Source organism: Cervus canadensis, chromosome 23 (assembly GCF_019320065.1).
Source record: "Cervus canadensis isolate Bull #8, Minnesota chromosome 23, ASM1932006v1, whole genome shotgun sequence".
NCBI lineage: Eukaryota > Metazoa > Chordata > Mammalia > Artiodactyla > Cervidae > Cervus > Cervus canadensis.
Genome location: NC_057408.1, coordinates 58,281,531 through 58,308,313, shown reverse-complemented (window position 1 = coordinate 58,308,313; position 26,783 = coordinate 58,281,531). Strand labels below are relative to the sequence as shown.

At 40.6% G+C, this 26,783-nt stretch overlaps 1 protein-coding gene across 2 annotated transcripts in view; it reads right to left on the bottom strand.

Moving 5' to 3' along the window:
* SPIRE1 (spire type actin nucleation factor 1) overlaps positions 1-26,783 on the bottom strand; it is a 154,987-nt gene that overhangs the window by 36,606 nt on the left and 91,598 nt on the right. For both annotated transcript variants that reach the window (XM_043443656.1, XM_043443657.1), the window contains exons 5-8: positions 10,878-10,955; positions 8,629-8,793; positions 2,669-2,755; positions 1,455-1,584 (exon numbers count right to left, since the gene is read on the bottom strand). In XM_043443656.1, the coding sequence (XP_043299591.1) occupies positions 1,455-1,584; positions 2,669-2,755; positions 8,629-8,793; positions 10,878-10,955 (460 nt within the window). The remainder of the gene's footprint in view (positions 1-1,454; positions 1,585-2,668; positions 2,756-8,628; positions 8,794-10,877; positions 10,956-26,783) is intronic.

Here is a 26,783-nt window from a genome sequence, read left to right as displayed (position 1 = left end):
AAATGTGTTACACTGCAAGGATGCATAGACCTTCCTCAGGCTCATTCAAGGACTCCCAGGATAAGAACTTTCCACTTACATCCTGTACAGTTTTGGCTCATTACTATATACATGATCATATGGATTTGTTTTAATCATTTTAAAGGGAAACACTTGCTGGCATAAAATCAACAGGGATACGTGTACCTCGCCTCTCCTCACTCTTCAGCTCTGGCTAGGGAAGCTATTCTATTGCTTTAGCACCTCGGGAAGCACTTTCCATTGCTGTTACCTACAGTGCAGACGGGGACACAGCAGCCAGCAAGACGGAAGTGGGCCCTGTGGCCACGGCCCAGCAGCAGACACAGTGACCGAGAGTCACAGGAGGCAGAGGAGCCATCAGAGCTGGTGCAACTGAGCAGACAGAGGAGGAGAGACCTGGCTCAGAGGAGGGGAGGACCCTGAAGATCAGAAGCAGTCAGATCAAGCACTTGGCTGCTTGCCCCAGTCACAGGGGACACTGCACTCTTGGCCCTGGGCTTTGAGATGGGAGCAGTGGCAGACAGTTTTGGGGGAAAGCAGGTAAGGTCACCTGCGGTGGGGCTTGTCCTGCAAGTGGGGGAGGAGATCCTGCCCAGTGACGGCTGGCTGCACATGTGGGTCTGAACTTTCAGAGAAGCCTGTGCGCAGGGTGGGAGCCGAGGAAGTCAGAAACACACCAAGGCAAGTGTGTGGCTGCTCAAGAAGAAGGAGCTGTGGTAGCAACCTGAGGCCCAGGTGGGCGTGGGAGAGGGAAGAGATGGGAAGAGAAACCAGGAGACAGGGTCTCGGCACCAGCTCCATTCCCAGACAGGTGCTACCAGACACTATCTCCCTGAATATCTTGGGCATCTTTCATTTTACAAACTGGAGGAGAGCTGTTTACGTGTCATAATATGATCTTGCTCTAAATGGAAATCAGTGTGTGCTTATAAAAAACATAAAATAACTATAAAGGAAGTTTAGTAATAAGTGCTATCAGTAGAGTCCCTCATCACATAACACATAACTTTAAACGATAATTAAGACAATAGAAACTTGATGTATCTATTATTATTCCTATTTCTAAAATGTAACTTATCCATGTGTGTACTACTGTTTATAAAGTATCCTATTTCATTCATTCTTACATGGAAGTCACATGAACATGTGGAAGAATCTGTATCCTATTCCTGCCAACCAAGGAATGGAAGCTCAGAGAGGTGAAGGGCTGTCCTAAAACCATACCCTGGGATCTACAGAGCTCCGCCCACACCATGGTGGGGTGCCCTTACACTTGGCATCTCAGGGAGGAACTTCCTACTCCATGTATTTCGAGAATGAACACCACTTGTGAGGGTGTGTGTGTGCGGGGGGGCGGAGAAGGAGAGACAGGGAGGGAGAGGAGTGAGGCGAGTGTGCTTCTAGGGCGGGCAACTCTCCCGCCTGGGACTCACCGAGCCTGCTGCGTCTGGTCTCCTCGGGGGACACAGGCCGCAGCTTCCTCTCAGCCTTGATCTCTTCCAGGATCCTTTCGTGGAGGCTCCGGGGCCGCGGTGGAGTAGGTTTCAGTTTTCTGGCTGAGGCCTTGGGAGAAAAGTAATAGCTAGAGCTGGGGTAGTTATCCTTAAATAATTCTTACTGAAGTCCATTCATATAGCACAGTATCATGAAACTGTATTTTACTGACTGCCATACTGCTTGATAAAAGAGTTTTCGAGCCATAGGAAGATGACTGGATGGCACAGTGGTTCAAGCACATGAACTCAAGCCACGCTTATGAGTCAGCTGTTCTCCAACTATTGTCATGGCATGCTGCAGTCCACGGGTTGCAAAGAGTTGGACACGACTAAGCAACTGCAGTGACCTGTTGTCATGCTCCCTAAACGCTACCATGACAGGCAAGCTGCTGAAATGCAAGCAGTATGTCATCTCTATTACTGTTTTTGAAAGTGACGTTTTTGAGTTAAGTCATAACAACCTTCTTAGATCATTCACTTCAGTCTGCAGCTGAGGAAATAAAGGCTCAGAAAGGCTGATGAACTTGCTCAAAAAGATGAATTTGCTAAAAAAACGTGCGCTCACCAAACCGTGCGTGGGTGTGCAGAGCCGGGCTCTGATTCCATGCTCTCTCTGCTCTACACAACCTGCCCTCCTAAAATCATTTCCTACATGGCCTCTTTCCCTTATTAGAGAAAGATAGAGGAATGATTAACTGTGTTATAGATGTATGCAAACTAACAAGGAAATACCCTTTCTTTCTAGTTACTGAAGTTACTGAATGTACAAGGGGTTTGAGAGGCCCTGGTGAGTGCTGGCTGTGGAGCCAGGGGAGGTAAGCGTAGAGCAGAGGAAACACAAACCAACAATGAGATCTGATCAGAACACCCTGATCCATGGTCTCCAGAAAGAACCCCACGAACAGAGGACCATGGCTACTGTGAAAGAGGAGGCAGCAATGTGAATTTCCTGTAACCAAGGTGAGGTGTCTGCACCCTTAAGTACAGGGCGGCAGCGCACACGCAAGCTACGTGGCATTGTGTTCACAGTCGGGCTTCACAATCAGGAGAGAAAAGCGTCTCCTCCAGGAGCTGTGTTCTGTGGCCACGGGCTGTGGGCGGAACATGTTGCCACACGTTTGCCAGCCATGGGGAGGTGTCAGACCACGTACTGGATTTAAAGGAGGCCTTGATCGGATGAAGTCCAGGATGATTTCATGAGCACTTTTTTTTAACCGAGGGGGAATATCACCATTCACCTGAAAAGAGAGAGAAAGCAGAAGATCCATGTGACGACAGGACAGCCTGTACAAGCTTCTGGGTACACACGTCCACATACCTCATGTGACGACACGATTGTCTGTACAAGCTTCTGTGTACACCCGTCCACATACGTCATGTGATGACAGGATTGTCTGTACAAGCTTCTGGGCACACACATCCACACACATCACTTCAAAGCCACTGCAGTGGAATCTGGCTCCACCGAGGACAAATTTCAAATCAATAAAATGGAGAGCAAATGGCTGAGTGATTCAGAGCAAAAACAACTGAAGGACTGAAGAAATGCCAAGCACACTGCAGTTCTACTATTCTGGGAAATTATATGTAAGATACATGCTTCCAACAAAAACTTTCTAAAATTATGACTATGAATGGAATAAGTAATACTATGCTTAATTATTATATAATTTAGAAAGTCTTTCACCTCTTGTTTTCATCCTTGTACAAAGTTTGGGAATACAAATTAAGGGGAAGGGCTGGGGACAGTTCATGTTCTGTAGACAGAATTCAGGTTCAGGTCAAGGAGGATGTCTGCTATATCAATAGAACTGGTTAAGAAGCAGAGTTTGGCAGAGTCCTGCTCTGTCTGACTCCTGCTTTAACGTACTCTCTTTTTAAAGCAACATGTCACAAAGATTTTTTAAGAAATTTAAGGAAACTCCAGAAACCCACAAAATCACATCTTAGTAAACTCACACTCTGACCCCCCAGGAGGCACAGTTCTGACAGTCAGTCATACTTATTTCCCAGTCTCACATGAAAACAAAGACAGACAGACCTGATAGGGATTTTCTGTTGTGCTTCTCACAAAGCACAACATGCTTTATGCTTCTCATAAATGATGAAAAACAAATGTTAATGAATTATACATCTTGAAAACTGATAAACACTTTAAACTTCTCAAGATCAAAAAATGAGCATGCTGCTTTGATTAATGAATTGCCTGGAAAGCCTCTGTACTTCCCCGTCTACTTTGGGGACCCACTCTTTTATCTTATCATATTCTAATAATTGTATAATACATCAATTTTATTGGAGGGAAAAAAGCTAATTCGGTTATTCCTCTATCACCTATGGCTGACTGTTTTTTTGGACAGGTTAGGAAGGTTTCTTTAACCTTCATAATTTGCTATTGGAAATGTCATGTAAATTTTTAGAATTATCATAAAATTTGGTTAAACTTTTTAGAAGTATTTTCTTATCTGAACTGTAAGATTTCAGGGCATGAACAATTTTCTTATGTGTCTCCCAATCTTAAATATATTTTAATTGCTCATGGTCATTAGTCAACTGTTGATTAATTTTTTATTGCCACTGTATACTCTTGCATTATTTTCTGTTAATGTCACTATTTTTCTGTCAGCTGAGAAATACCCTGATGCTGGAAAAGATTGAAGGCAGGTGGAGAAGGGGAAGACAGAGGATGAGATGGTTGGTTGGATGTCATCACCGACTCAATGGACATGAGTTTGAGTAAACTCTGGGCATTGGCGACAGTCAGGGAGGCCTGGCGTGCTGCAGTCCATGGGGTTGCAAAGAGTCGGACACGACTGAATGACTGAAATGGAGTGAGAAATAAAAGTTGACTATAAAAAAAAAAAAAAAAGAAAGAAAAAAGAACCTGAACTGCTGCTCCAGACCCAGTACCCCCCTTGCAAATGTGGCCACTCAGGTGTATGACAAGCCTCCTGACATCCAGGGCCCTCTTCCCTGTGCCCACCCCACCAGCCCCAGTGAGGACTGGATGCCCCATGTGAGAGTCAGAAGTGAAAGCCACCTGAACCGAGCCAACTTGGGATTGCTAGTCCCTGGTGTAAGGAGGCCTATACCAGTGGAGCTGAAGGCCCGCCACAGCACTCTTTACCCATGGACCTCAGGTTACACAATTTTTCTTTTTAAACCTTGTATGAACAACTTAATCAGAATCTTCTATTCTACTCCTGAATAGGATAATACATGTCTTTTCAGCTATTTTTCACTTGCTTTTATTTTAATGTCCTTTCCATCACAACAGGGTTGAGGAAGACAATGCTTGAAATAAGGCCAAGGTTGTAAGTTCCATTCCCCAAACAAGCACAGTAATGTCAGTGTCTTCACTAGTTAGAAGCTGGATCCTGGATCCCAGTTATCCAGCGTGTGTCACTGCTCATGAGAGAAATGGCAGGCCAGTGCAAACGTGAGTCAATCTATTCCATACAGGCAGGAAGGAAAGTGTGCAAATTCCACTCCACTACTGGGTCAGTGAGATTACTTTTTTAATATAGACACAGAACACATTCTGAAACAAGTTATCTGAGCTGTAAGGATAATTTCTAGAATGAACACAAACTGGAGACCTGTAAGTAAATAAGACAGTTACATAACTTAATCTTACTTTTGAGTCACCATGCCTTAAAAAAACATACAACTTCTAAATAAAAGATGTTAAGTTTCTACATCGTTATTTTTAAAGGTGACTTATTTGAAGTTATTTGTTACAATTATTTTACCAAAACACTTTGAAAGAAGTCAACTGAAATGTTTTGCACTTCTATAACTTAATATTCTGAACATGATCCAATATGGCTAAGTCATTCAATTCCCACCATCAGCTTCACAAATATACAGAAAAGGGTGGATTACTATGATGTATTATGCATTTTAAAACCTGAAGGTTAAATTAAGACCATGTTAACATATTGCCTCAGATATAGACTGTATATGAAAATCCTTTCTATTTGTGTGTGTGTTTACTCTTTACAACAATATTTGTTTTTAAAAAAATTAGAAAGTATTACAAAGCATTACATTGATAACAGTAAAATTTTTTAAAAAATGTATCTAGTTTTTGACTGATTAAATATGAGTAGCTGAATTTCCACTCTCACTTAGGAGGTACAAATATATATAATAAGGAATTAATTAGAAGCTTAGCCTGTTAGACTAAACATGAAAATTTACCCCACACAAAACCGATTACCATTAGAACTGCCATCTGCCCAGTTCCCTGCAGAGGGGCTCACTATAAACTTAAGTCAAGTGAACTGCATGGAATTAGCCATAGAGAGAATGACAGAAAAAGGAAAGAAACAATGGGTACCACAGAGCAGTAACGTTTTTCCTTCCTTACTACTCACAACCTCCAAACTGTACAAACATTCACGTAAGAGGAGTCCCACAGGGACTGAAAAGACAAGAAAAGATAAAGAAAATGTGAAGAACTAATGGCTGAAAACTTGCAAAGTTTGATAATAATACAAATCTACTCATCCAAGAAAAATGAAGTGAAAGTGTTAGCTGCTCAGTCATGTCTGATTCTGTGCAACCCCATGGACCGTAGCCCACACAGGCTCTGCTGTCCATGGAAACGTTTGTCAGGCAAGAATATCAGAGTGGGTTGCTATTCCCGTCTCCAGGGATCAAACCTGTCTTCTGCATTGCATGCAGATTCTTTACCATCTGAGTCACATCTATAAATTCCAAGCAAAAGACTCAAAGAAAGAAAGAAAAAAAAGACTCAAAGAGAGCCATAACAGAACACATTATAGTCAAATTGTTGAGATGAAAATATTGAAAACAGCAAAAAATGACTATCACATAGAAGGATCCTCAAAAGATTCACAGGTGATTTCTCATCAGAAAACAGAGGTCAAAGGCAGTGGGATAATGTTTAAAGATAAACAAAAACAATTTCAGCCAAGAATACTATACCCAGCAAAACTCTACTTCAAAATGAAGAAGAAATTAAGACATCCTCAGGCAAACAAGCACTAAGAGAGTTCACCACTAGTAACCCTGCCCTACAAGAAACGCTAAAGGAAGTCACTTAGGCTTAAAGAAAAGGACAGTAGACCGTAACTTGAAGCCACAAGAGAATACTGTGATAATTGTACAAAACATATAGAACAATCTAGATGAGACAGACAAGTTCGTATAAAGATACAAACTACCAAGACTAAGAAGGAGCAAAGGGAAGGAAGGAGGGAGGAGGAAAGAAAGGAAGGACATGAACCTAACCAGACCTGTAACAGGGAGAGAGATTAAATCCACAATCAAAAATCTCCCAATAATGATAAGCCCAGAACCTGAAGACTTCACTTGTGGATTCTACTCAAATATTTAAAGAATTAGCCCCAACCCTTCACAAACTGTTTCAAAAATTAGAAAAAGAGGCATCACTCCCCATTTTACTGAGGCCAGTCTTACCCCAATATGAAGGCAGACAAAGACCTCACAAGAAAATAGTAGATGAAATTCCTTCTGAACATGGGCACAAAAATCCTCAAGAAAGTATCAGGAAGTACTCTAGCAGCATGTTAAAAGGATTATACATCATGACCAAGTGGGATTTATCCCATAAACACAAGGGTGGTTTAACACATGAAAAATCACTCAATGTAATATGTCACATTAACAGAATGAAACAAAAGAACCCACATGATTTTCTTTATTGATGCAGAAAACATATTTGTCAGAATCCAACACACTTTTATGATAAAAACACACAACAAACTTGGACTGGAAAGAAACTTCCTCAGCATGATAAAAGTCATTTGTGAAAAGACTGAATGCATTCCCCCTAAAATCAGGAATCCAACAATATGGATGCATGCTTTTGCCACACTCATTCAACAAAGAACTGAAGGTTCTAACCAGGGTGACCATCAGGCATCCAGATTGGAAACAAAGAAATAAATGGATCCCGTTTCACAGATAACATGAACATATATATCAAATAAAATACCCTAAATAACTAATCAAGAAAACTATTTTAGCTAATAAGCTCAGCAAAAAGAGCAAAAAAATTGTTTTCACCATGTCCCTGTATTTTTAAGAGAGACAGTAAATTTGAAAATACATGGCAACACGAGCCATGGACACACGTAGGTAAGGACTCTTCCAATGAGTGGGTGGTTTGAGCGGAGACCTGAGAAGTGAAGAGAAGTGAGTTACGCAGACGTGTAAGAGGCCTCCAGCAAGAGAGAACAGCAAGGGCTCAGCTGCAGGTCACAAGAGGGACCTTTTAGGTGGCGGCAGAGACCAGGGGAGTAAAGAGGAGACCAGCCAGGAAGGTGGCAGAAGGTGAGGGCTGAGAGACAACCCACACCAGACTCTGAGGCCAAGATCAAAACGGCTGCTTATTGTGAGTGTGATGGAAAGAAGTGGAAGGTTTTATGCAGGGCGATGACATGGTCACATTTTCAATTTAACAGGTTTACTCAAGCTGTTTTGGGGGTGAGAGTAAGAGAAGACCACCTGGAGGCCACAGTAATAGTTTAAATGAGAGGTGATGATGGGCTCTGAAATGGAGGTGGTGAGATTCAGGACATAATGCAGAGGTAAAGCTAGCAGGGTTCCGAGTCTAAGAGCTTAACTCAGGATTTCACTGGAGCTTTTGAAAAAGATTTATATGCAAGGTTACACAAAATAGCCTGCTTATAATGAGACAACTTGATTAGCTTAATAAACTCTGGTGCAGCTGCAGCTGGGAAAGATGCAGTCACTTAGAAATGATGATGTTGAATAATGACAGGGGAAAACACATGTTATGTGAAAACACATGTTACGTGAAAACAACTGGTCACAGGACAAAGTTTTCAATATTAATCCATTTTGCCCAAATAAAGTGGACAGAAAAGACTGAAGGTTATGCACCAGCCTGTTAGCAAACTTTCTGTCTCAACTGTGAAATTACACATTTGTAACTTTTCTTCTTGAGCTTATTATATTTACCAACTTTTCTATAAAGACCATGCATTAATTTAATGAGAAGCAATAATTTTTAAAACATAATAGTGAAAAGATTTTTAACAAGCAAGATTACCAAAAACCAACCATTTGAATCCATGAATAGTTTCCTGTTACTTACCATCACTTTTCGCAAAGTGTATCTTCTGGATCGAATGTCATCCATTAGCATCTCGTATGGGGTGAGCTGATATTCAATGGGCAGCGGGTTGTACTGCCGCTCCTGGACCTTCTTGAGCTTTACTCCATTCCGCAAATCCCTCATCACCTGCACCCAGAACCGAGCCTGAAGGAGCCAAGTGTGGAAAAACATTCGTGAGTAAATTTATTAATTTACTCTAAACAGTTACAGTCATACAGAAGAAATTAAGAGCTTGGATTACAAAACACCAAGTAAACCAAACAAAAACTATTTTAAAAATTAGATTTTAGGGACCAAAAAGCAGGTGGAAAGCCAGTCGAGAATCCACCAGCTCTAACTGTGGAGACACCTGGATAAAACCCTAACTCACCCCTGTGCCACCTGCATCCAGCCTCAGTGCCCTTCGCGTCCCATCCGTCATGTGGCTCTGTGCACTGCAAAGGCGCCAGCTTCTCACACTGGACTCTGGGTTTGGCTCTACATCTGGCTTGGCCACTGGAATATTAGTGGACACGACACAACCAAATGCTTCAACAGCAAACGCACAAGGGCATGTCACTCTGCTCCTGTCACTCCCTGGAAACACCTAGCGTGGGCTGGCACAAGGCCCTCTGGCAGGATTATCCGGGAGAGAGATGAAGCAGAGTGGAGCTACCACTCTGGTCTACAGATGCATGAGAGGAGTAAACACTACTGCTTCAGGCCGAGGTACAGTGTCACGGTCAGTTACACAGCGGTACTGCAACCACAGCTAACTGCGACAACCACCAACTGCCCCTGGACATCCAAGCAACTTGTTTCCAATTTCTGAACCCTGGCTTCCTCATCAATAAAAAAAGTGATACTTTATAACTTGCTGAGAGCTGAGGTACAGTGTTCTACACAGAGAAAATGCTCAAAAATGACAATTTTTGTTTTGTTACTGTCTTTTTACAAATTATTTAATATCAAATTCCTTATCTATAAGTAACACCAAGTTGCTTTACTGCCCTTCAAGAAAATGAGATATATGTGAAGTATTTATAATAAAACATATTAAATGTTATTATTATACTTTAACCCTTTTGTTATCCTGCCTGTAAGCTGTCATAGTCTCAACTTCAGTAAAGAGAAAATTAATATATTTAACTGAAATATTATACAGTGTTAAAAATTAATAAGTGGCTCAAATAGCTACATAAATGTATGTCAAACTTATCAAACTGTACTTTTAAAATATATGCAGCTTACTGTTATGTACACTACACCTTAATAAAGCTGTTGGAAAATGACAAAATCTATTAAGGGCAAAAGCAACTTGTTCATAACCTCTTAAACTGAGTTTTCTGATTTCCTCACTTCATGTGTCACTATTTATCCAGTACCTTTAACATGAAAAGTCAGAACCCTACCATGTGCCTTCTCACTAACAGCTGAACGCAGCTCAGTCCAGCTTCATATATTCAGACTGTCCTGTCCCGACTCTGAGTCCTGCAGGAAGGCAGCAACCCTCGAGGTCAGCAGGCCTAGGATCTACACCATGCTGAAGAAACAGCAGACATTCGGCAGGGTCACAGGAATACACAGTCATCCATCCTGGAAATCTGTCTTCTCTCTCACGGGGACAGAAACGCTGCACGACCCGTCTGCATTCCCAGGCCCCAATCCAGTTTGACTATTTACTGGATAATGAACAGGCCTCACTATAGCCTCTGCTGCTGCTGCTAAGTCACGTCAGTCGTGTCCAACTCTGTGCGACCCCATAGACGGCAGCCCACCAGGCTCCCGTCCCTGGGATTCTCCAGGCAAGAATACTGGAGTGGGCTGCCATTTCCTTCTCCAGTGCATGAAAGTGAAAAGTGAAAGTGAAGTCGCTCAGTCGTGTCCGACTCTTCTTGACCCCATGGACTGTAGCCTACCAGGCTCCTCCATCCATGGGATCCTCCAGGCAAGAGTACTGGAGTGGGGTGCCACTGCCTTCTCCCACTACAGCCTCACTAAATCCTTAAACAAAGCTTCAACTCTGACTTACACATAAGATACTAAGGTACCCATACCCTAAGAAAGGTCAATAGTGTAAAACACTGAAATTCTCAGAGACCCTGGGGGGTTTCTAATAAAATCAGACAGTTTTCAAATTGGTATAGTATCAATTCATACGGTAGTCCTTAAGATAAACTAGCATTTTAATAACACGATATGATTTCTCCAACACTAAACAGCATAGAGAGAATACCCAGCCATCTTACCCAGTCAGCATTTTTCAGCTCTTCCAGGTCTGTGTTCGATTCATCACTCTTCTCCATTTCTTGAATCTTCTTTAGATTCTACCAATTAAAATTCAAATAAAACATTTATGCATCAAATTTCATTGAACTACCTTCTCAAATTAAAATTCTGAATGAAAGTGAAAGTCATATCTGATTCTTTACAACCCCATGGATAGTCCATGGAATTCTCCAGGCCAAAATACTGAAGTGGGTAGCCATTCCCTTCTCCAGGGGATCTTGCCAATCCAGGATCAAACCCAGGTCTCCCACTTTGCAGGCAGATTCTTTACCAGCTGAGCCACCAGGGAAGCTCTAGATATTTTCAGAAGACAGAGTGCCTGAAGAGCTATGGATGGAGGTTTGTAACACTGTATAGGAGGCGGTGATCAAAACCATCCCTAAGAAAAAGAAATGCAAAAAGGCAAGATGGCTGTCTGAGGAGGCCTTACAAATAGCTGAGAAAAGAAGAGAAGCTAAAGGCAAAGGAGAAAAGGAAAGATACACCCACTTGAATGTAGAGTTCCAAAGAATAGCAAGGAGAGATAAGAAAGCCTTCCTCAATGATCAATCCAAAGAAATAGAGGAGAACAACAGAATGGGAAGACTAGCGATCTCTTCAAGAAAATTAGAGATACCAAGGGAACATCTCATGCAGAGATGGGCAAAATAAAAGAGAGAAACAGTATGGACCTAACAGAAGCAGAAGATGTTAAGAAGAGGTGGCAAGAATATACAGAACTATACAAAAAAGATCTTCATGACCCAGATAACCACGATGGTGTGATCACTCACCTAGAGCCAGACATCCTGGAATCCAAAGTCAACTGGGCCTTGGGAAGCATCACTACAGAAAAAGCTAGTGGCGGTGATGGAATTTCAGCTGAACTATTTCAAATCCTAAATGATGATGCTGTTAAAGTGCTATACTCAATATGCCAGCAAATTTGGAAAATTCAGTGGTGGCCACAGGACTGGAAAAGGTCAGTTTTCATTCCAATCCCAAAGAAAAACAATGCCAAAGCATATTCAAAGTACCACACAACTGCACTCATTTCACATACTAGCAAAGTAATGCTCAAAATCCTCCAAGCTAAGCTTCAACAGTATGTGAACTGAGAAATTCCAAGCGTACAAGCTGGATTTAGAAAAGGCAAAAGAACCAGAGATCAAATTGCCAACATCCACTGGATCATAGAAAATGCAAGAGAATTCCAGAAAAACACCTACTTCTGTTGCACTGACTACACTAAAGCCTTTGACTCTGTGAACCACAACAAACTGTGGAAAATTCTTAAAGAGATGGGAATACCAGACCATCTTACCTGCCTCATGAGAAACCTATAGGCAGGTCAAGAAGCAATAGTTAGAACCGGACATGGAACGATGGACTGGTTCCAAATTGGGAAAGAAGTAGGTCAAGGCTATATATTGTCACCCTGCTTATTTATATCATGTGAAATTGCTGGGCCAGATGAAGCACAAGCTGGAATCAAGATTGCAGGGCGATATATCAATAACCTCAGATATGCAGGTGACACCACCCTTATGGCAGAAAGCAAAGAGGAACTGAAGAGCCTCTTTATGAAAGTGAAAGAGAAGAGTGAAAAGGCTGGCTTAAAACACAATATTCAAAAAACGAAGATCCTGGTATCTGATCCCATTAAGTCATGGCAAATAGATGGGGAAGCAATAGAAACAGTGACAGACTTTATTTTCTTGGGCTCCAAAATCACTGCAGATGGTGACTGCAGCCATGAAATTAAAAGACGCTTGTTCCTTGGAAGAAAAGCTATGACAACCTAGACAGCATATTAAAAAGCAGAGACATACTTTGCCGACAAAGGTCCGGATAATCAAAGCTATGGTTTTTCCAGGAGTCATGTATGGATGTGAGAATCGGACCATAAAGAAGGTTGAGCGCCAAAGAATTGATGCTTTTAAACTGTTGTTGTTGGAGACAACTCTGAGGAGTCCCTTGGACTGCAAGGAGATCAAACCAGCCAATCCTAAAGAAAATAAACCCTGAATATTCATTGGAAGGACTGATGCTGAAGCTGAAGTTCCAATACTTTGGCCACCTGATGGGAAGAGCCACCTCATTGGAAAAGACCCTGATGCTGGGAAAGACTGAAGGCAGGAGGAGAAGGGGATGACAGAGAATGAAATGGATGGATGGCATCACCAGCTCAGTGGGCATGAGTTTGAGCAAGCTCCAGGAGATGGTGAAGAACAGGGAAGCCTGGCGTACTGCAGTCCATGGGGTCACAAAGACCCGGACATGAGTGAGCAACTGAACCACCACCACCACCACCTTCAGATAAAACATTCTGAAGCAGATAGTACAGAATCTACTCCTGTGTGAATTTCAGCCAATTTCAATAACAGATGGTGACTATTAAGCCTGTGCTCTAGAGCCTGGGAGCCACAACCACTGAGCCCACGTGCCGCAAACACTGAGCCTGTGTGCCTAGAGCCTGTGCTCCACAAGAAAAGCCACAGCAATGAGAAGCCCTCACACTACTACTAGAGAGTAGCCCCCACTCACTGCAACCAGAGAAAAGCCTGTGCAGCAATGGAGACTCAGCATAGTCATAAATAAATAAATAAAATTATAAAAAAAATAAAATAGACGGTGGACCACAGAGGGACAGACTAGGAGTTTGTTCTGGTTTCCTTTTCAGCCTTGTGGTTGAACCTCAGTCACAACATTAATTCACATCTCAGATGTATTGACATCTGCATCTCCATCAACTCAACACTGTATCCATCATTAATCACACAGATTTAACTTCCTCTCTGTTTTTTTTTTTTTCCTTCTTAACTAAAGTCCTGTTTTTATTTCCACTGCAAATCCCTTAATCCAAACACCATCTGACTCTGCCTGGACATCTGGCCGCTGCCCTGCCCCCAGCCTTGTCTCCCTCACTGTCTCCTCCTCCAGAAGCAGGCTCAAAAGAATCTTTAGTGTTCCAGGGAAGCCCTCCCCTCCTTCCTGGTTAAGCCAAGTCTACTATCATACCAGTTGGAGCACCATAAACCTCTCCTCTATAGCCGTCACCAACTGTATAATTTTACATTTGTTTGTACCTTCCCTCTACACTTCATGAGGCAGAATTCTACTCTCAGAAGCTAATACAAATATTGGCATTTTTGAAGCTCAATATCTATTAATTTAATGGAGGAATTTCAATATATAAAATGCCCTTTATTTATTTCTGATGGAATCTGTATATATTGTGAAATGGCTACCACAATAAGGTTAGCGACCACTTCTGCCACCTTATACAATTACCTTTTGTTGTTGCTGTTTTAAGAACATTTACTTTCTTAGCAGTTTTCAAGTATGTAATATAGCATCATGAACTGCAATCATCATGCTGTACATTACATGCCCAGAACTTAAAAATGAAAGTTTGTACCCTTTCAGTTGCATCAATTCAATGTTCGTAATCTTAAGAAAACACTGATAGGCAGAACATACACAACCATCCCTCAGTACTCTTGGGCCTTGGTTCCAGGACTGCTGGTGGACTCTGAAATCTGCAGGTGTTCAAGTACCTCGTTGGCTCCCTGCATCTGCAGTTCTGCATCCGTGGATGCATCGTGTAAGGACTGTGTATAAGCGGATCCTCACAGCTCAAACCTGCATTGCTCAAGGCTCAGCTATACTCACATGTTAGTCACAAGTCTGTACTGCACCACTTCAACTCACAGTAATTCAACCCTAATATACTTGCTAAGCCTATTTGTCTGACTGTGTTTGGACTGGGTTTAAAGGCATTGTATGAAATCTGGTTTACTCTATGTGAAAATGCTGAATGAATACTTACTATGAAACATTACTAAACCATTTATTTTTAGCTTCTCAGCATCTGGGGCTGACCACCTGCACAGAGAGTATATAACACCCCTGGAAGCTGGGCTTAGCCAAGGGAACTGACCTTCAAGGAGTCCAACCCTCTGGGCAGCCCCTCTAGTCACTGGTCCCTGCAGAAGTACATAGGTCAGGCCCCCCACCCCCAGCTCTGAACAGACACTTCCTCGCTGTGTCACTTCGGACAATCATAACTGCTCCAGTCCTCAATTTGATCTTCTCACTGTAAAATGCAGGTGTTCATAAATACCTTTTCAATTATTTTAATATTACATAAAATAATACCCAAGAAATGCAGCATTTGAATTGGCTCATATTAAGCACATTAGATATGTCATTTAGTGGTTATTTGGTAGACTTAAGTTACTACTGTTGTGGTTGTTCACTCAGTCATGTCTGACTCTGTGAGACCCCATGGATTACAGCACTCCAAGCTTCCCTGTCCTTCACTATCTCCTGGAGTTTGCTCAAACACATGTCCATTGAGTTGGTGATGCCATTCAACCATCTTATCCTCTGTCATCCCCTTTCCTCCTGCCTTCAACCTTTTCCAGCATCAGGGTCTTTTCCAAAGAGTCAGTTCTTCACATCAGGTGGCCAAAGTATTGGAGCTTCAGTATCAGTCCTTCCAATGAATATTCAGGGTCAATTTCCTTTAAGATTGACTGGTTTGATCTCCTTGCAGTCCAAGAGACTCTCAAGGGTCTTCTCCAACACCACAATTCGAAAGCATCAGTTCTTCGGTGTTCAGCTTTCTTTATGGTCCAACCCTCACATCCACACATGACTATTGGAAAAACCATAGCTTTGACTCTATGGACCTTTGTCGGCAAAATGATGTCTCTGCTTTTTAATATGCTGTCTAGTTTTGTCACAGCTTTTCTTCCAAGGAGCAAGCACCTTTTACTTTTTTTTTTTTTTCATTTATTTTTATTAGTTGGAGGCTAATTATTTTACAATATTGTAGTGGTTTCTGCCATACATTGACATGAATCAGCCATGGACTTACATGTGTTCCCCATCTTGAACCCCCCTCCCACCTCCCTCCCCATCCCATCCCTCTGGGTCATCCCAGTGTACCAGCCCTGAGCACTTGTCTCATGCATCCAACCTGGACTGGAGATCTGTTTCACACTTGGTAATATATATGTTTCAATGCTATTTTCTCAGATCATCCCACCCTCGCCTTCTCCCATAGAGTCCAAAAGTCTGTTCTATACATCTGTGTCTCTTTTTCTGTCTTGCATATAGGGCTATCATTACCATCTTTCTAAATTCCATATATATGTGTTAGTATACTGTATTGGTGTTTATCTTTCTGGCTTACTTCACTCTGTATAATGGGCTCCAGTTTCATCCATCTCATTAGAACTGATTCAGATGCATTCTTTTTAATGGCTGAGTAATATTCCATTGTGTATATGTACCATAGTTTTCTTATCCATTCGTCTGCTGATGGGTATCTAGGTTGCTTCCATGTCTTGGCTATTATAAACAGTGCTGTGATGAACACTGGGGTACACGTGTCTCTTTCAGTTCTGGTTTCCTTGAGCAAGCACCTTTTAATTTTGTGGTTGCAGTCACCATCCTCAGTGACTTTGGAGCCCAAAAAAATAAAGTCTATCCCTGTTTCCAATTTTTCCCCATATATTTGCCATGAAGTGATGGAACCAGATGCCAAGATCTTCATTTTTTTTTAAGTTGTATTTTAACCCAGCTTTTTCACTCTCTTCTTTGACCTTCATCAAGAGGTTCTTTAGTTTCTCTTCAATTACTGCCATTAAAGTGGTATCATCTGTATATCTGATGTTGGTGACATTTCTCCTGGCAATCTTAATTCCAGCTTGTGTTTCATCCAGCCTGGCATTTCACATGATGTATTCTGCATATAAGTTAAATAAGCAGGGAGACAATATACAGCCTTGACACATTTCTTTCCCATTTTTGAACCAGTCTGCTGCTGTTCCATGTCCAGTTCCAGTTCTAAATATTGCTTCTTGTCCTGCATACATGTTTCTCAGGAAGCGGGTAAGGTGGTCTGGTATTTCCATGTCTTTAAAGAATTTTCGATAGTTTGTTGTGATCCACACAGTCAAAGACTTTAGCATGGTCAATGAAGTAAATGTTCTTTTGGAATTCCCTTGCTTTTTCTATGACCCAATGGATGTTGGCAATTTCATCTCTGGCTCCTCTGCCTTCTCAAAATCCAGTTTGTACATCTGGAATTTCTCAGTTCACCTACTGCTGAAGCCTAGCTTGAAGGATTTTGAGCATCATCTTGCTAGCATGTGAAATGAGTGCAACTGTGCAGTAGTTTGAACATTCTTTGGGACTGGAATGAAAACTGACCTTTTCTAGTCCTATGGCCACTGCTGAGTTTTCCAAATATGCCAGCATATTGAATGCAGCACTTTTACAGCATCATCTTTTAGGATTTGATAGATAGCTCAGTTGGAATTCTATCACCTTTACTAGCTTCTGTGTAGTAATGTTTGTAGTAATGCTTTCTAAGGCCCACTTGACTTCACATTCCAGCATGTCTGGTTCTAGGTGTGTGACAACACCATCGTGGTTATCTGAGACATTAGCACTTATTTTGTACAGTTCTTCTGTGTATTCTTGCCACTTCTTCTTAATCTTTTTTGCTTCTGTTAAGTCCTTGCCATTTATGTCCTTTATTGTACCCATCTTTGCATGAAATGGTCCTTGGTAGCTCCAATTTTCCTAAAGAGATCTCTAGTCTTTCCCATTCTGTTGTTTTCCTTTGTCTCTTTGCAAAGATAAGAAGGCTTTCTTATTTCTCCTTGTTATTCTCCTGCATTCAGTTGGGTTTATCTTTCCCTTTATCCTTTGCCTGAACTGAAAAATTCATACTCAAATTGAAGAAAGTAGGGAAAACCACTAGGTCACTCAGGTATGACCTAAATTCAAATCCCTTATAATTATACAGTGGACGAATTGATTTAAGGGCCTAGATTTGGTAGATAGAGTGCCTGAAGAACTATAGACAGAGGTTTGTAACATCATACAGGCGATGGTGACCAAAACCATCCCCAAAAAAAGAAATGCAAAAAGGTAAGGTGTTTATCTGAAGAAGCCTTAAAAATAGCTGAGAAAAGAAGTGAAATGAAAGGCAAAGGAGAAAGGGAAAAATATACCCAAATGAGTTCCAGAGAATAGCAAGGAGAGATAAGTTACTACAAGCCAACGAATATCTATGAAGATTTGATTGTGAACACTTTCAGTCTATCACAAAAACATTTGTCTTTTTCCAAAAAAAAAATTTTTGTTTCTTTACCAAATAGGATCTCTTTAGCCTCTTGTGAAGTAAAAATCTTAACTCAGCAATAAATCAATATAAAATAGCTGAGAATCTGTAAATACTATAATTGAACAAACCTGAACAAATGTGCAATGAAGAATCTCAGGTTTTGTCATTAGCAGCAAAAACAAATGAGTTATTAGAAAATAAACTACAGATTTTCATAGTTTTAGAGACAACCTTCTGTCAGTTATAGTCTAAGTTCTGAATAAGTTGTTGTTGGTTTTTTTTTTTTTTTTTTGCTTGCACAAATGTAATAACAGATGCCAACCTGTGCTTGGAATATGGTGAGAAAGTCCTAACAGAGAGCACCCACATGGCAATTAACTCTCCCCATTTCTGACATAACCATTCTCAAACTTGCAATTAGAACTGCTCTCTGCCAACATTTTTAGTTCCCAGCATCTTAGTTCCCAGCATGGTAACGATAACCCTATATGCAAAACAGAAGAGAGACACAGATGTACAGAACAGAATTTTGGACTCTGTGGGAGAAGGCGAGGGTGGGATGTTTCGAGAGAACAGCGTCGAAACATGTATATTATCTAGGATAAAACAGATCACCAGCCCAGGCTGGAAGCATGAGACAAGTGCTCAGGCCTGGTGCACTGGGAAGACCCAGAGGAATCGGGTGGAGAGGGAGGTGGGAGGGGGGATCGGGATGGGGAACACATGTAAGTCCATGGCTGATTCATATCAATGTATGACAAAAACCACTACAATACTGTAAAGTAATTAGCCTCCAACTAATAAAAATAAATGAAGGGGAAAAAAAAAGTAAATAAAATCTACCCTGTGAATCACAAGTACATCAAATGCTCAGAGTAGTTTTTAATTTATTTGCATAGATTCAACATCAGCTCACACATAAATACCTCTTTTTAGATTAAACCACCCTTACAATATACACATTCATGTATATATACATGAATATAATACAATTATATTAATATACAATTAAATTATACAAAATTCATGTATGTATTCATGTATATACATGAATATAATACAATTATATTAATATAAAATTATACAAATTATACAAAATAAATATACAATAATAATTATATTATATACTATTATTATACAATTATATTAATGTAATATTGATATTATCATACAATTATAGTGTTGATTATTATAATACAATATATACGTGAATACAATTCATGTACTAAAATAATATTTTAACAATAGCATTTTAGTGATCACCCTTTTCCTCCATATTGTTAACCATTTAGAACTGTTATTTAATGATATTTCTCTGTGAAATGGGTATGTTTTCAGTTAGAAACTTTTACATGTGTAAAAATGAGTGTCTCAAGAATTCCTTGGAAAAAATTTACTCAAGTTAAAAGATACTAATATACTTTTAAAGAAATTACTTACATAGAGATTATTAAATGCATATCTCAAGTGATAATGTTGCTAATACAAATATTGCCTATAATAAAGAGACCATGTATATCAGCTCCACAGAGTAAAAGCCATGATGTCCTTCCTAATTCAGATACTTTTGCCACAGAAAAGCAGGAAAAAGGCCTTTATCATATTTATCAGCCCAAATTAATATTTTTGAAATTACAGCATAAAAAGCCCCCAGTTACAGCAATTCTTGTGATAAATGGAAGTCTTTCACACATATTAAAGAGCTAATGGATAATTACTAAAGAATATGATTTATATTTTCTTCAACCTTTAGACACTTTCTTAAAGATGTAACATGCTCCTTCTCCCAGAGGGATGGAAGAGGGAGAAGAAATGAGAATCAGAGCATTGTACTTAATGTACTTAATGTTAAGATTCTAAACTATAAATTTATATTCTGATAGCACAGCAGTAAAGGAATCTATCTGCCAATGCAGAAGATGCAGATTTAATCCCTGAGGAAGATCCCTGGAGAAGGAAATGGCAACCCATTCCAGTATTCTTGCCTGGAAAATTCCATGGACAGAGGAGCCTGGCTGAATATAGCCCATAGAGTCACATAGAGTTGGACACGACTGAGCAACTGACCCAACAAAGCTTAATCTGGATTTCTACAGTTCACCAGAGAAATTAGAAAAAGTATAGATGAAGTCTTCAAAATAAAGGAAATTCATTTCTAAGTTCTGGAAAAGGAATACTGTTCCTCAGTTCTCCCAATACTGCTGTAGACAGAGACAGAGACACACACACATACACACTGGTTGAGAGTGTAATACCTGTCTCTGCCACAGATGGCTAGACTCACAGCCTAAACACTCTGTCTTTTCAGTTCTTATACTCATCAACTATTCATACCTACAGACATCAGTGATGATCAATGTAAAATAATCACTGAAATATCAGAGACAATATTTACAAATTACATCACAAAAAGCTATTTTCTTAGTAAATGTAAATCCAATCCAATAAGAAAGACCAATACTCCATTAGAAAAATGGGCAAAGAATATGAACAGGTAATTTAAAAATACAAACAGCTCTTAAGCATGTGAAAAGGTACCCAATATCATTCATAATAAGGAAAATGTAAACTAAAAGTAAAATGTAAACTAAATCTCTTGAGAGTCCCTTGGAGAGCAAGATCAAACCAGTCAATCCTAAAGGAAATCAATCCTGAATATTCATGGGAAGGATGGAGGCTGAAGTTGAAGCCCCAATACCTTTGGCTACCTCATGTGAAGAGCTGACTCACTGGAAAAGGCCCTGATGCTTGGAAAGATTGAGGGCAGGAAGAGAAGGGCACAACAGAGGATGAGATGGTTGGATAGCATCACCGACTCAATGGACGTAAATTTGAAACTGTGGGAAACAGTGAAGGAAAGGGAAGCCTGGCATGCTGCAGTCCACGGGGTCACAAAGAGACTTAGTAACTGAACAACAAAAACTAAAACTATGAAAGATAAATTTTTACTTATCACTTAGGAAACACATTGTTAAGACGCAGAAAAATAAACACTCTTACACATTTTCAGAGTATCAATTAGTAAACATCTATGGATGATAATTTAATATTTTATGAAAATTATAAATGCACAATTTCTCTGACCCAGCTCTTCTACTTTTTGGAATTTGTCTTACGCATGTAAGACACGCACGAAAATCGCACCCATGAAAAATAAGTTAAAAACTATCTATTGCGGCGTTGTTTGTAAAAAGCAAAAGACTGGAAGCAACTTATCTGTTGTCAATAGATGACAGATGACATCAATTACAGCTTAAGCACACAACAGAACATCATGAAGACACACTAAATGTGAACACTACACACTGACATGAAATGACCTATAAGATACAATATTAAATGAAAAAAGGAAGGTTCAGAATAGCATAAAAAAGAAAAAATATTGCTATTTTTCTATTAGTTATACATAAATTGTCTGTGCAAGGACACAGAAGAAATTAACGGTCTCTTTGCAGGAGAGACTATGAGTGGCTGAGACAGAGGATGAGGCTTCCTGAACTACTCCTGGACTCCTGGAAGTATGTGAATTTGTTTATTTGCTAAAGTTAATAAGTTCATGAAATTACAGGACCTGATAGGTAGAAGAGTTCTGACATGATCTTTTACAGAAAGGATTCTTCTGAAAACATTTTAATAGGGAGGGTAGTAATGAAGGCAAAGAAACCTAAAGGCAAAGAGAGGGTAATTTCACCATTGCTGCTGCGGTGAGTGTTCTGGGATTTACTCACATTCACAAAACAACATATCAAACAGAAAAGAGAGAGACTTTGACAAGGACTCTAAAAGTTACAGTGATCGATGATTTAATTAAAACGAACAAATGGCAACCTTACAGACAGACATCTGGTGGTAGATTCTTTCTTTCAAAAAATATGTTCACCACTTGGAGAACTAGAAATCCATTTTGGCTGTAGCGAGAAATTTCCAGTTAACTTAAATGTCGTCATAGTTCTGAATATTCATTGAAAGGACTGACACTGAAGCTTAAACTCCAATACTTTGGCCACCTGATGCGAAGAACTGACTCATTTGAAAAGACCCTGATGCTGGGAAAGATTGAAGGAGGGAGGAGAAGGGGACGACAGAGGATGAGATGGTTGGATGGCATCACTGACTCAATGGACATGAGTTTGAGTAAACTCCGGGAGCTGGTGATGGACAGGCAGGCCTGGCGTGCTGCAGTCCATGGGGTCGCAAAGAGTTGGACACAACTGAGCAAGTGAACTGAACTAAATGTCATCGCAGTTTTATTATTAGAGGTATTGGGAGCAGACATGAGAGGGCAGGCCAGGAATATAAGAAAGTTAATTAAAATATACTTCAACATGTGAATGAGACAGAGGTCTTGTGGCTTATCTCTGTGAGTGTGCTCAAGCAAGACAGCCTGAAGCCGCATCACAGCAGATGTCCAAGGAGTCAATGTGCTGACTGGTGATGGCACCAGGATACAGGTGGATGTGATTATTGGCTGTGAGATACTGGGAGGGGGAATATTTGATTTTTTTCAACCAATTACAATTTATAAAATGTGGTTATTTAACTTAAAAAAACAGACAAAAGACAGTTTCTTAACAGCCTGATCGTTTATAAAAAGTGTTTTTCCCCTCAGCAACAAAAAGATATTTTATATATGCATATGTAATATTCTGTTTTAAGTAAAATACTTTAGCAATATCTTATTTAAGATTAACTGAGCTCAAGGATTTCATCATAAAATTATGATTCTTGTATAGCAGTAACTGAACTAATACATGTAAATCACTCAATAATGTATTACAGCAATAGCTTTGATGATACAGCGTAAAATTACTCAAATAATCTTTTTAAAATTCATAACGAACCATGCTGATTTCCCACTCACCTTCTTAGCCCACAATTTCAATATATGGTCAAATACTAGCATCTCAAAACAGACTGGCTCTAATCTGGACACTGAGAAATCATCCTCCCATTACAGGGTTTTATTATACGTAGGGTAAGATTTATCCAATCAGAAGAATCTGACTAATAAGGAGTAAAACAGTCACATGTGAGCAAGAATCCCTCAAACACTTAGAAAACTGAGGCCCTGGAGTAATGCTGCTTCTTCTGGAGCTCTGAGCACAGGGAAGGGGCCCCACCGCGCCTCCATTCCCAGGCCACAGCCCACACCCACTGCCGGGGCAGCTGTTCCTGGATCCCAACTCCTACTGGAGCACCATGTTCAGCCTGTGTCCCCAGTGGATGCACGGCTGCTGGGAGAACTGCGGAGCTACTGTGCACTGCAGTCTCAGAGCCTTGTTTACGCACGATGAGTGTGCAAGAAATATTGGTTGTCATTCACTGCAACTGCCAAACAGAAGAGATGAAGCACATGAATTATGAAATTCTGCCCATTGATCCTAATTCCTTTGGGACCTAGGTCTTCCTCAGTCACCAGGAACTGCATGGCTGAATATAGTTGCTGCATCCTTACAGGCCCGCAAAGTCCATCCAACACTCTGGCTTACAGACTCCTCCCATACCTTCTCATCTCCTATCGCCAGATCCACTTTTGGCATTTGTCACTATTCCTACAACATAAGAAGGGTACTAATCCCGCTTCTGTCACCATGGGCAGCTAACAGCATATTCTGCTGAACTGGGTTTCAGACTCCTCTCTGTGAGGTGAGCAGGAGGCAAAACGTAGTACTGCCTACTTCTCAGGACTTCATGAGGGATAACATCCTCATCAGAGCAATGAGCAAGAGACACTCAGGGATTCTAAGTGCTCATGTCAAAGTGACATAAATTGTTTGAGCTCAGAGCTGCAGCTGAGGACTTTGGGTCTTTTTCCCTTCAAACTACATAAATTTCCTTAGAGTGGATATCTCTGAAAAATTAATAAAAATCCAGGAGCACTCCATCTTGCCCATACTCCTCAGGTTCCCTGGACAGCAGCTCAAATACAGGTAGTGACTATAAAAGACTTAAGGCTAATTTTGTTTTGCTCCATTTCTTCTTGAAAGTCAATGCATTAAACACTTAGAAAAACTGAACTACAGAACAAAACACGCCATCAACCAGGTTGAAAAAAAAAATCTCATTACTGAAGGACCCTAATGTTGCCTGAGGCCAAGGAAGCAGCAAGGGGAGCACACCTAAAAAGACAATAGGAGATATATCCTTGCTCCCTAAATCTAAGACAGGGTTGGCAATATAAACATGGTCCTTGTCCTAAGAAGTTCAGTCTAGCGAGGAGACATATGTCAACAGTCATCCCAATACAGTGTGATAAGTGACAGAAGCCAGAGCAGAGTGCTCTATGAATGAACACAGAGAACAAAGAAATTAACTTCCATCAGTAACACCATTTCAGGACAGTGTGCATCTGAGCTAGGTTGTAAGAGTAAGGAGGCACTTTCTAAGTGATAGAGGAAAAGGACAGTCCAGGCAGATGCAGAGGCCCTTAGCATCAGGGGCTGGAGGGAGGGCAACAAAGCCTGCACAATGGTGAGCATGGGGAATGAAGAGCTGCACAGCTCAGATGGGGCCTCACTATGCACGGTCTTGATGCCGTGCTCATGGGTCTAAATGTCCCATCTACACGCAATGAGAAGCCAGCACCATCCTCACATGGGCACAGAGCACTGGAGGACAGGCTCCATATGTGAAGAGGGAAACCACATGAGGAGGCTGTGCCACAGCTCAGGTGCAAGAGGTCAGACCGCTGCCCAAGGAAGCACAGGGAAACACTAAAGAAGCTCTGTATCTGCAGACAAGTCAGGGGTCAGGGCACCAGGGTTCTAGAGACCTGGTGAGAAACTAGAGGTCCAACATCCAAACCACGGTTCTCCACGTCATTCGCCACTGATCAAATATTTACAGAGGCTCTATTATTAATTCACTAGGGATGCAGCAAGTGAACTGGAGAGAGAAGGTCTCTGTCCTCTCTGAGAATGTGTCCTAGTGGCAGGTATCAGTGAGCAGGAAGAGACCAGCAAGACAGCTCTGGACTGTGATGGCTGCTAAAGAGGAAATACACAGAGCAACGTGACTTTCAAGGAAATAGGGAGTACACTCACCCTATGAGGGCATCTGAGGAGGCCTCAGACACCCTTCAGCTGAGGACAGAGGATACAAGAGAAGAACCATAACTGAGAGGGTGAATGAACACAGCATTCGTAAGAAGGGTTTAAGATGTCAGCAAGAAACTTAATAATGAAGCACCAGAGGTGCAGCCACCCTTGAGAAGAGATTCAAGATCATTCTGATGCAATAATCAGAAATGACAATCTACACCATGAGATCCTGCCTCTGAAGAAATCCAAGATGGCTCTACTCTTATCAAACGTCTCATCCCTCAGGGATCAAAATGTTTGGGGGTATTCTACCTGCATTCCATGGTAGATTGTATGTATGGCACAAGACACTTCAAGGAGAGAAAATTTTCATCATTTGGAGTATATAATCTTCTAACAGAAATTAAGACTTCAAAAATCTTTCACATGCCTTCTATTTAGCATTCTTACTTCAACAATATGAACATACAATATTTCAGAATGCTTGGTTATTTTTACTCCTCATTCAGTTGTGACTGGTAATTGTTTTAGGAATTTCTTCTTTCCAGGGATTGGTTTACCACTAGATTTTTAAAATACACAAGTTCTTAGTCTCCACTGACATCAGTACAGTAGTAATCAGTACTGACTTGAAGAGCTCGACGTTGACAACGCTGAGCTTTCTTATAAAATTCATCTCAACTTTAAAATATTAAACAGCATAAAATATATAAAATAGTGTACATTAAATTCAGAGCAAATTTTAGTGGGAATGCACTTAAAACATGTATCTGTATACATTTTACCTACACAAAACAAGACTTGTACAAAAATAAGGAAAATCTTGTTGAATGAATAGTCACATGAATTGTACTTTATGCAGAGCATTTTAAGACAAGAAGGATCTTACCATGTCTAACTGGCCCCTTTTCCCTTTATAAAACGAAGAATAAAGAAATCTAGCAATGTCTATTTGACTATGCAGTCATATGATGAGTGAAAGAATGCATGCATGCCAAGTCACTTCCGTCATGTCCGACTCTTTGTGACCCTATGGACCATAGCCCACCAGATTCCTCTGTCCATGGGATTCTCCAGGGAAGAATATTGGAGTGGGTTGCCATGCTCTCCTCAAGGGGATCTTACCAACCCAGGGACTGAACCCTATCTCTTATGTTTCCTGCATTGGCAGGTGGGTTCTTTCCCACTAGCACCACCTGGGAAGCCCTAAGTCAAAGAATATGAATCACCAAAAATAAAGGGGCTTTTAAAAATGATTAATGTTTAGGATTTTCTATGTAGAGGATCATGTCATCTGCAAACAGTGAGAGTTTTACTTCTTTTCCAATCTGGATTCGTTTACTTCTTTTTCTTCTCTGATGGCTTATAGCTAGGACTTCCAAAACTGTTGAACAGCAGTGGTGAGTAGTGAGTACGGGTCTTGCTCCTGATTTTAGAGAAAATGCTTTCAATTTTTTGCCATTGAGGATATTATTTGTAGTGGATGTGTCATATATAGCTTTTATTATGCTGTGGTATGTTCCTTCTATGCTTGCTTTCTGAAGAGTTTTTATCATAAATGGGTGTTGAATTTTGTCAAAGGCTTTCTCTGCATCTATTGAGATAATCATATGGTTTTTATCTTTCAATTTGTTAATATGGTGCATAACATTGACTGATTTGCAAATACTGAAGATTCCTTGCATCCCTGGAATAAAGTC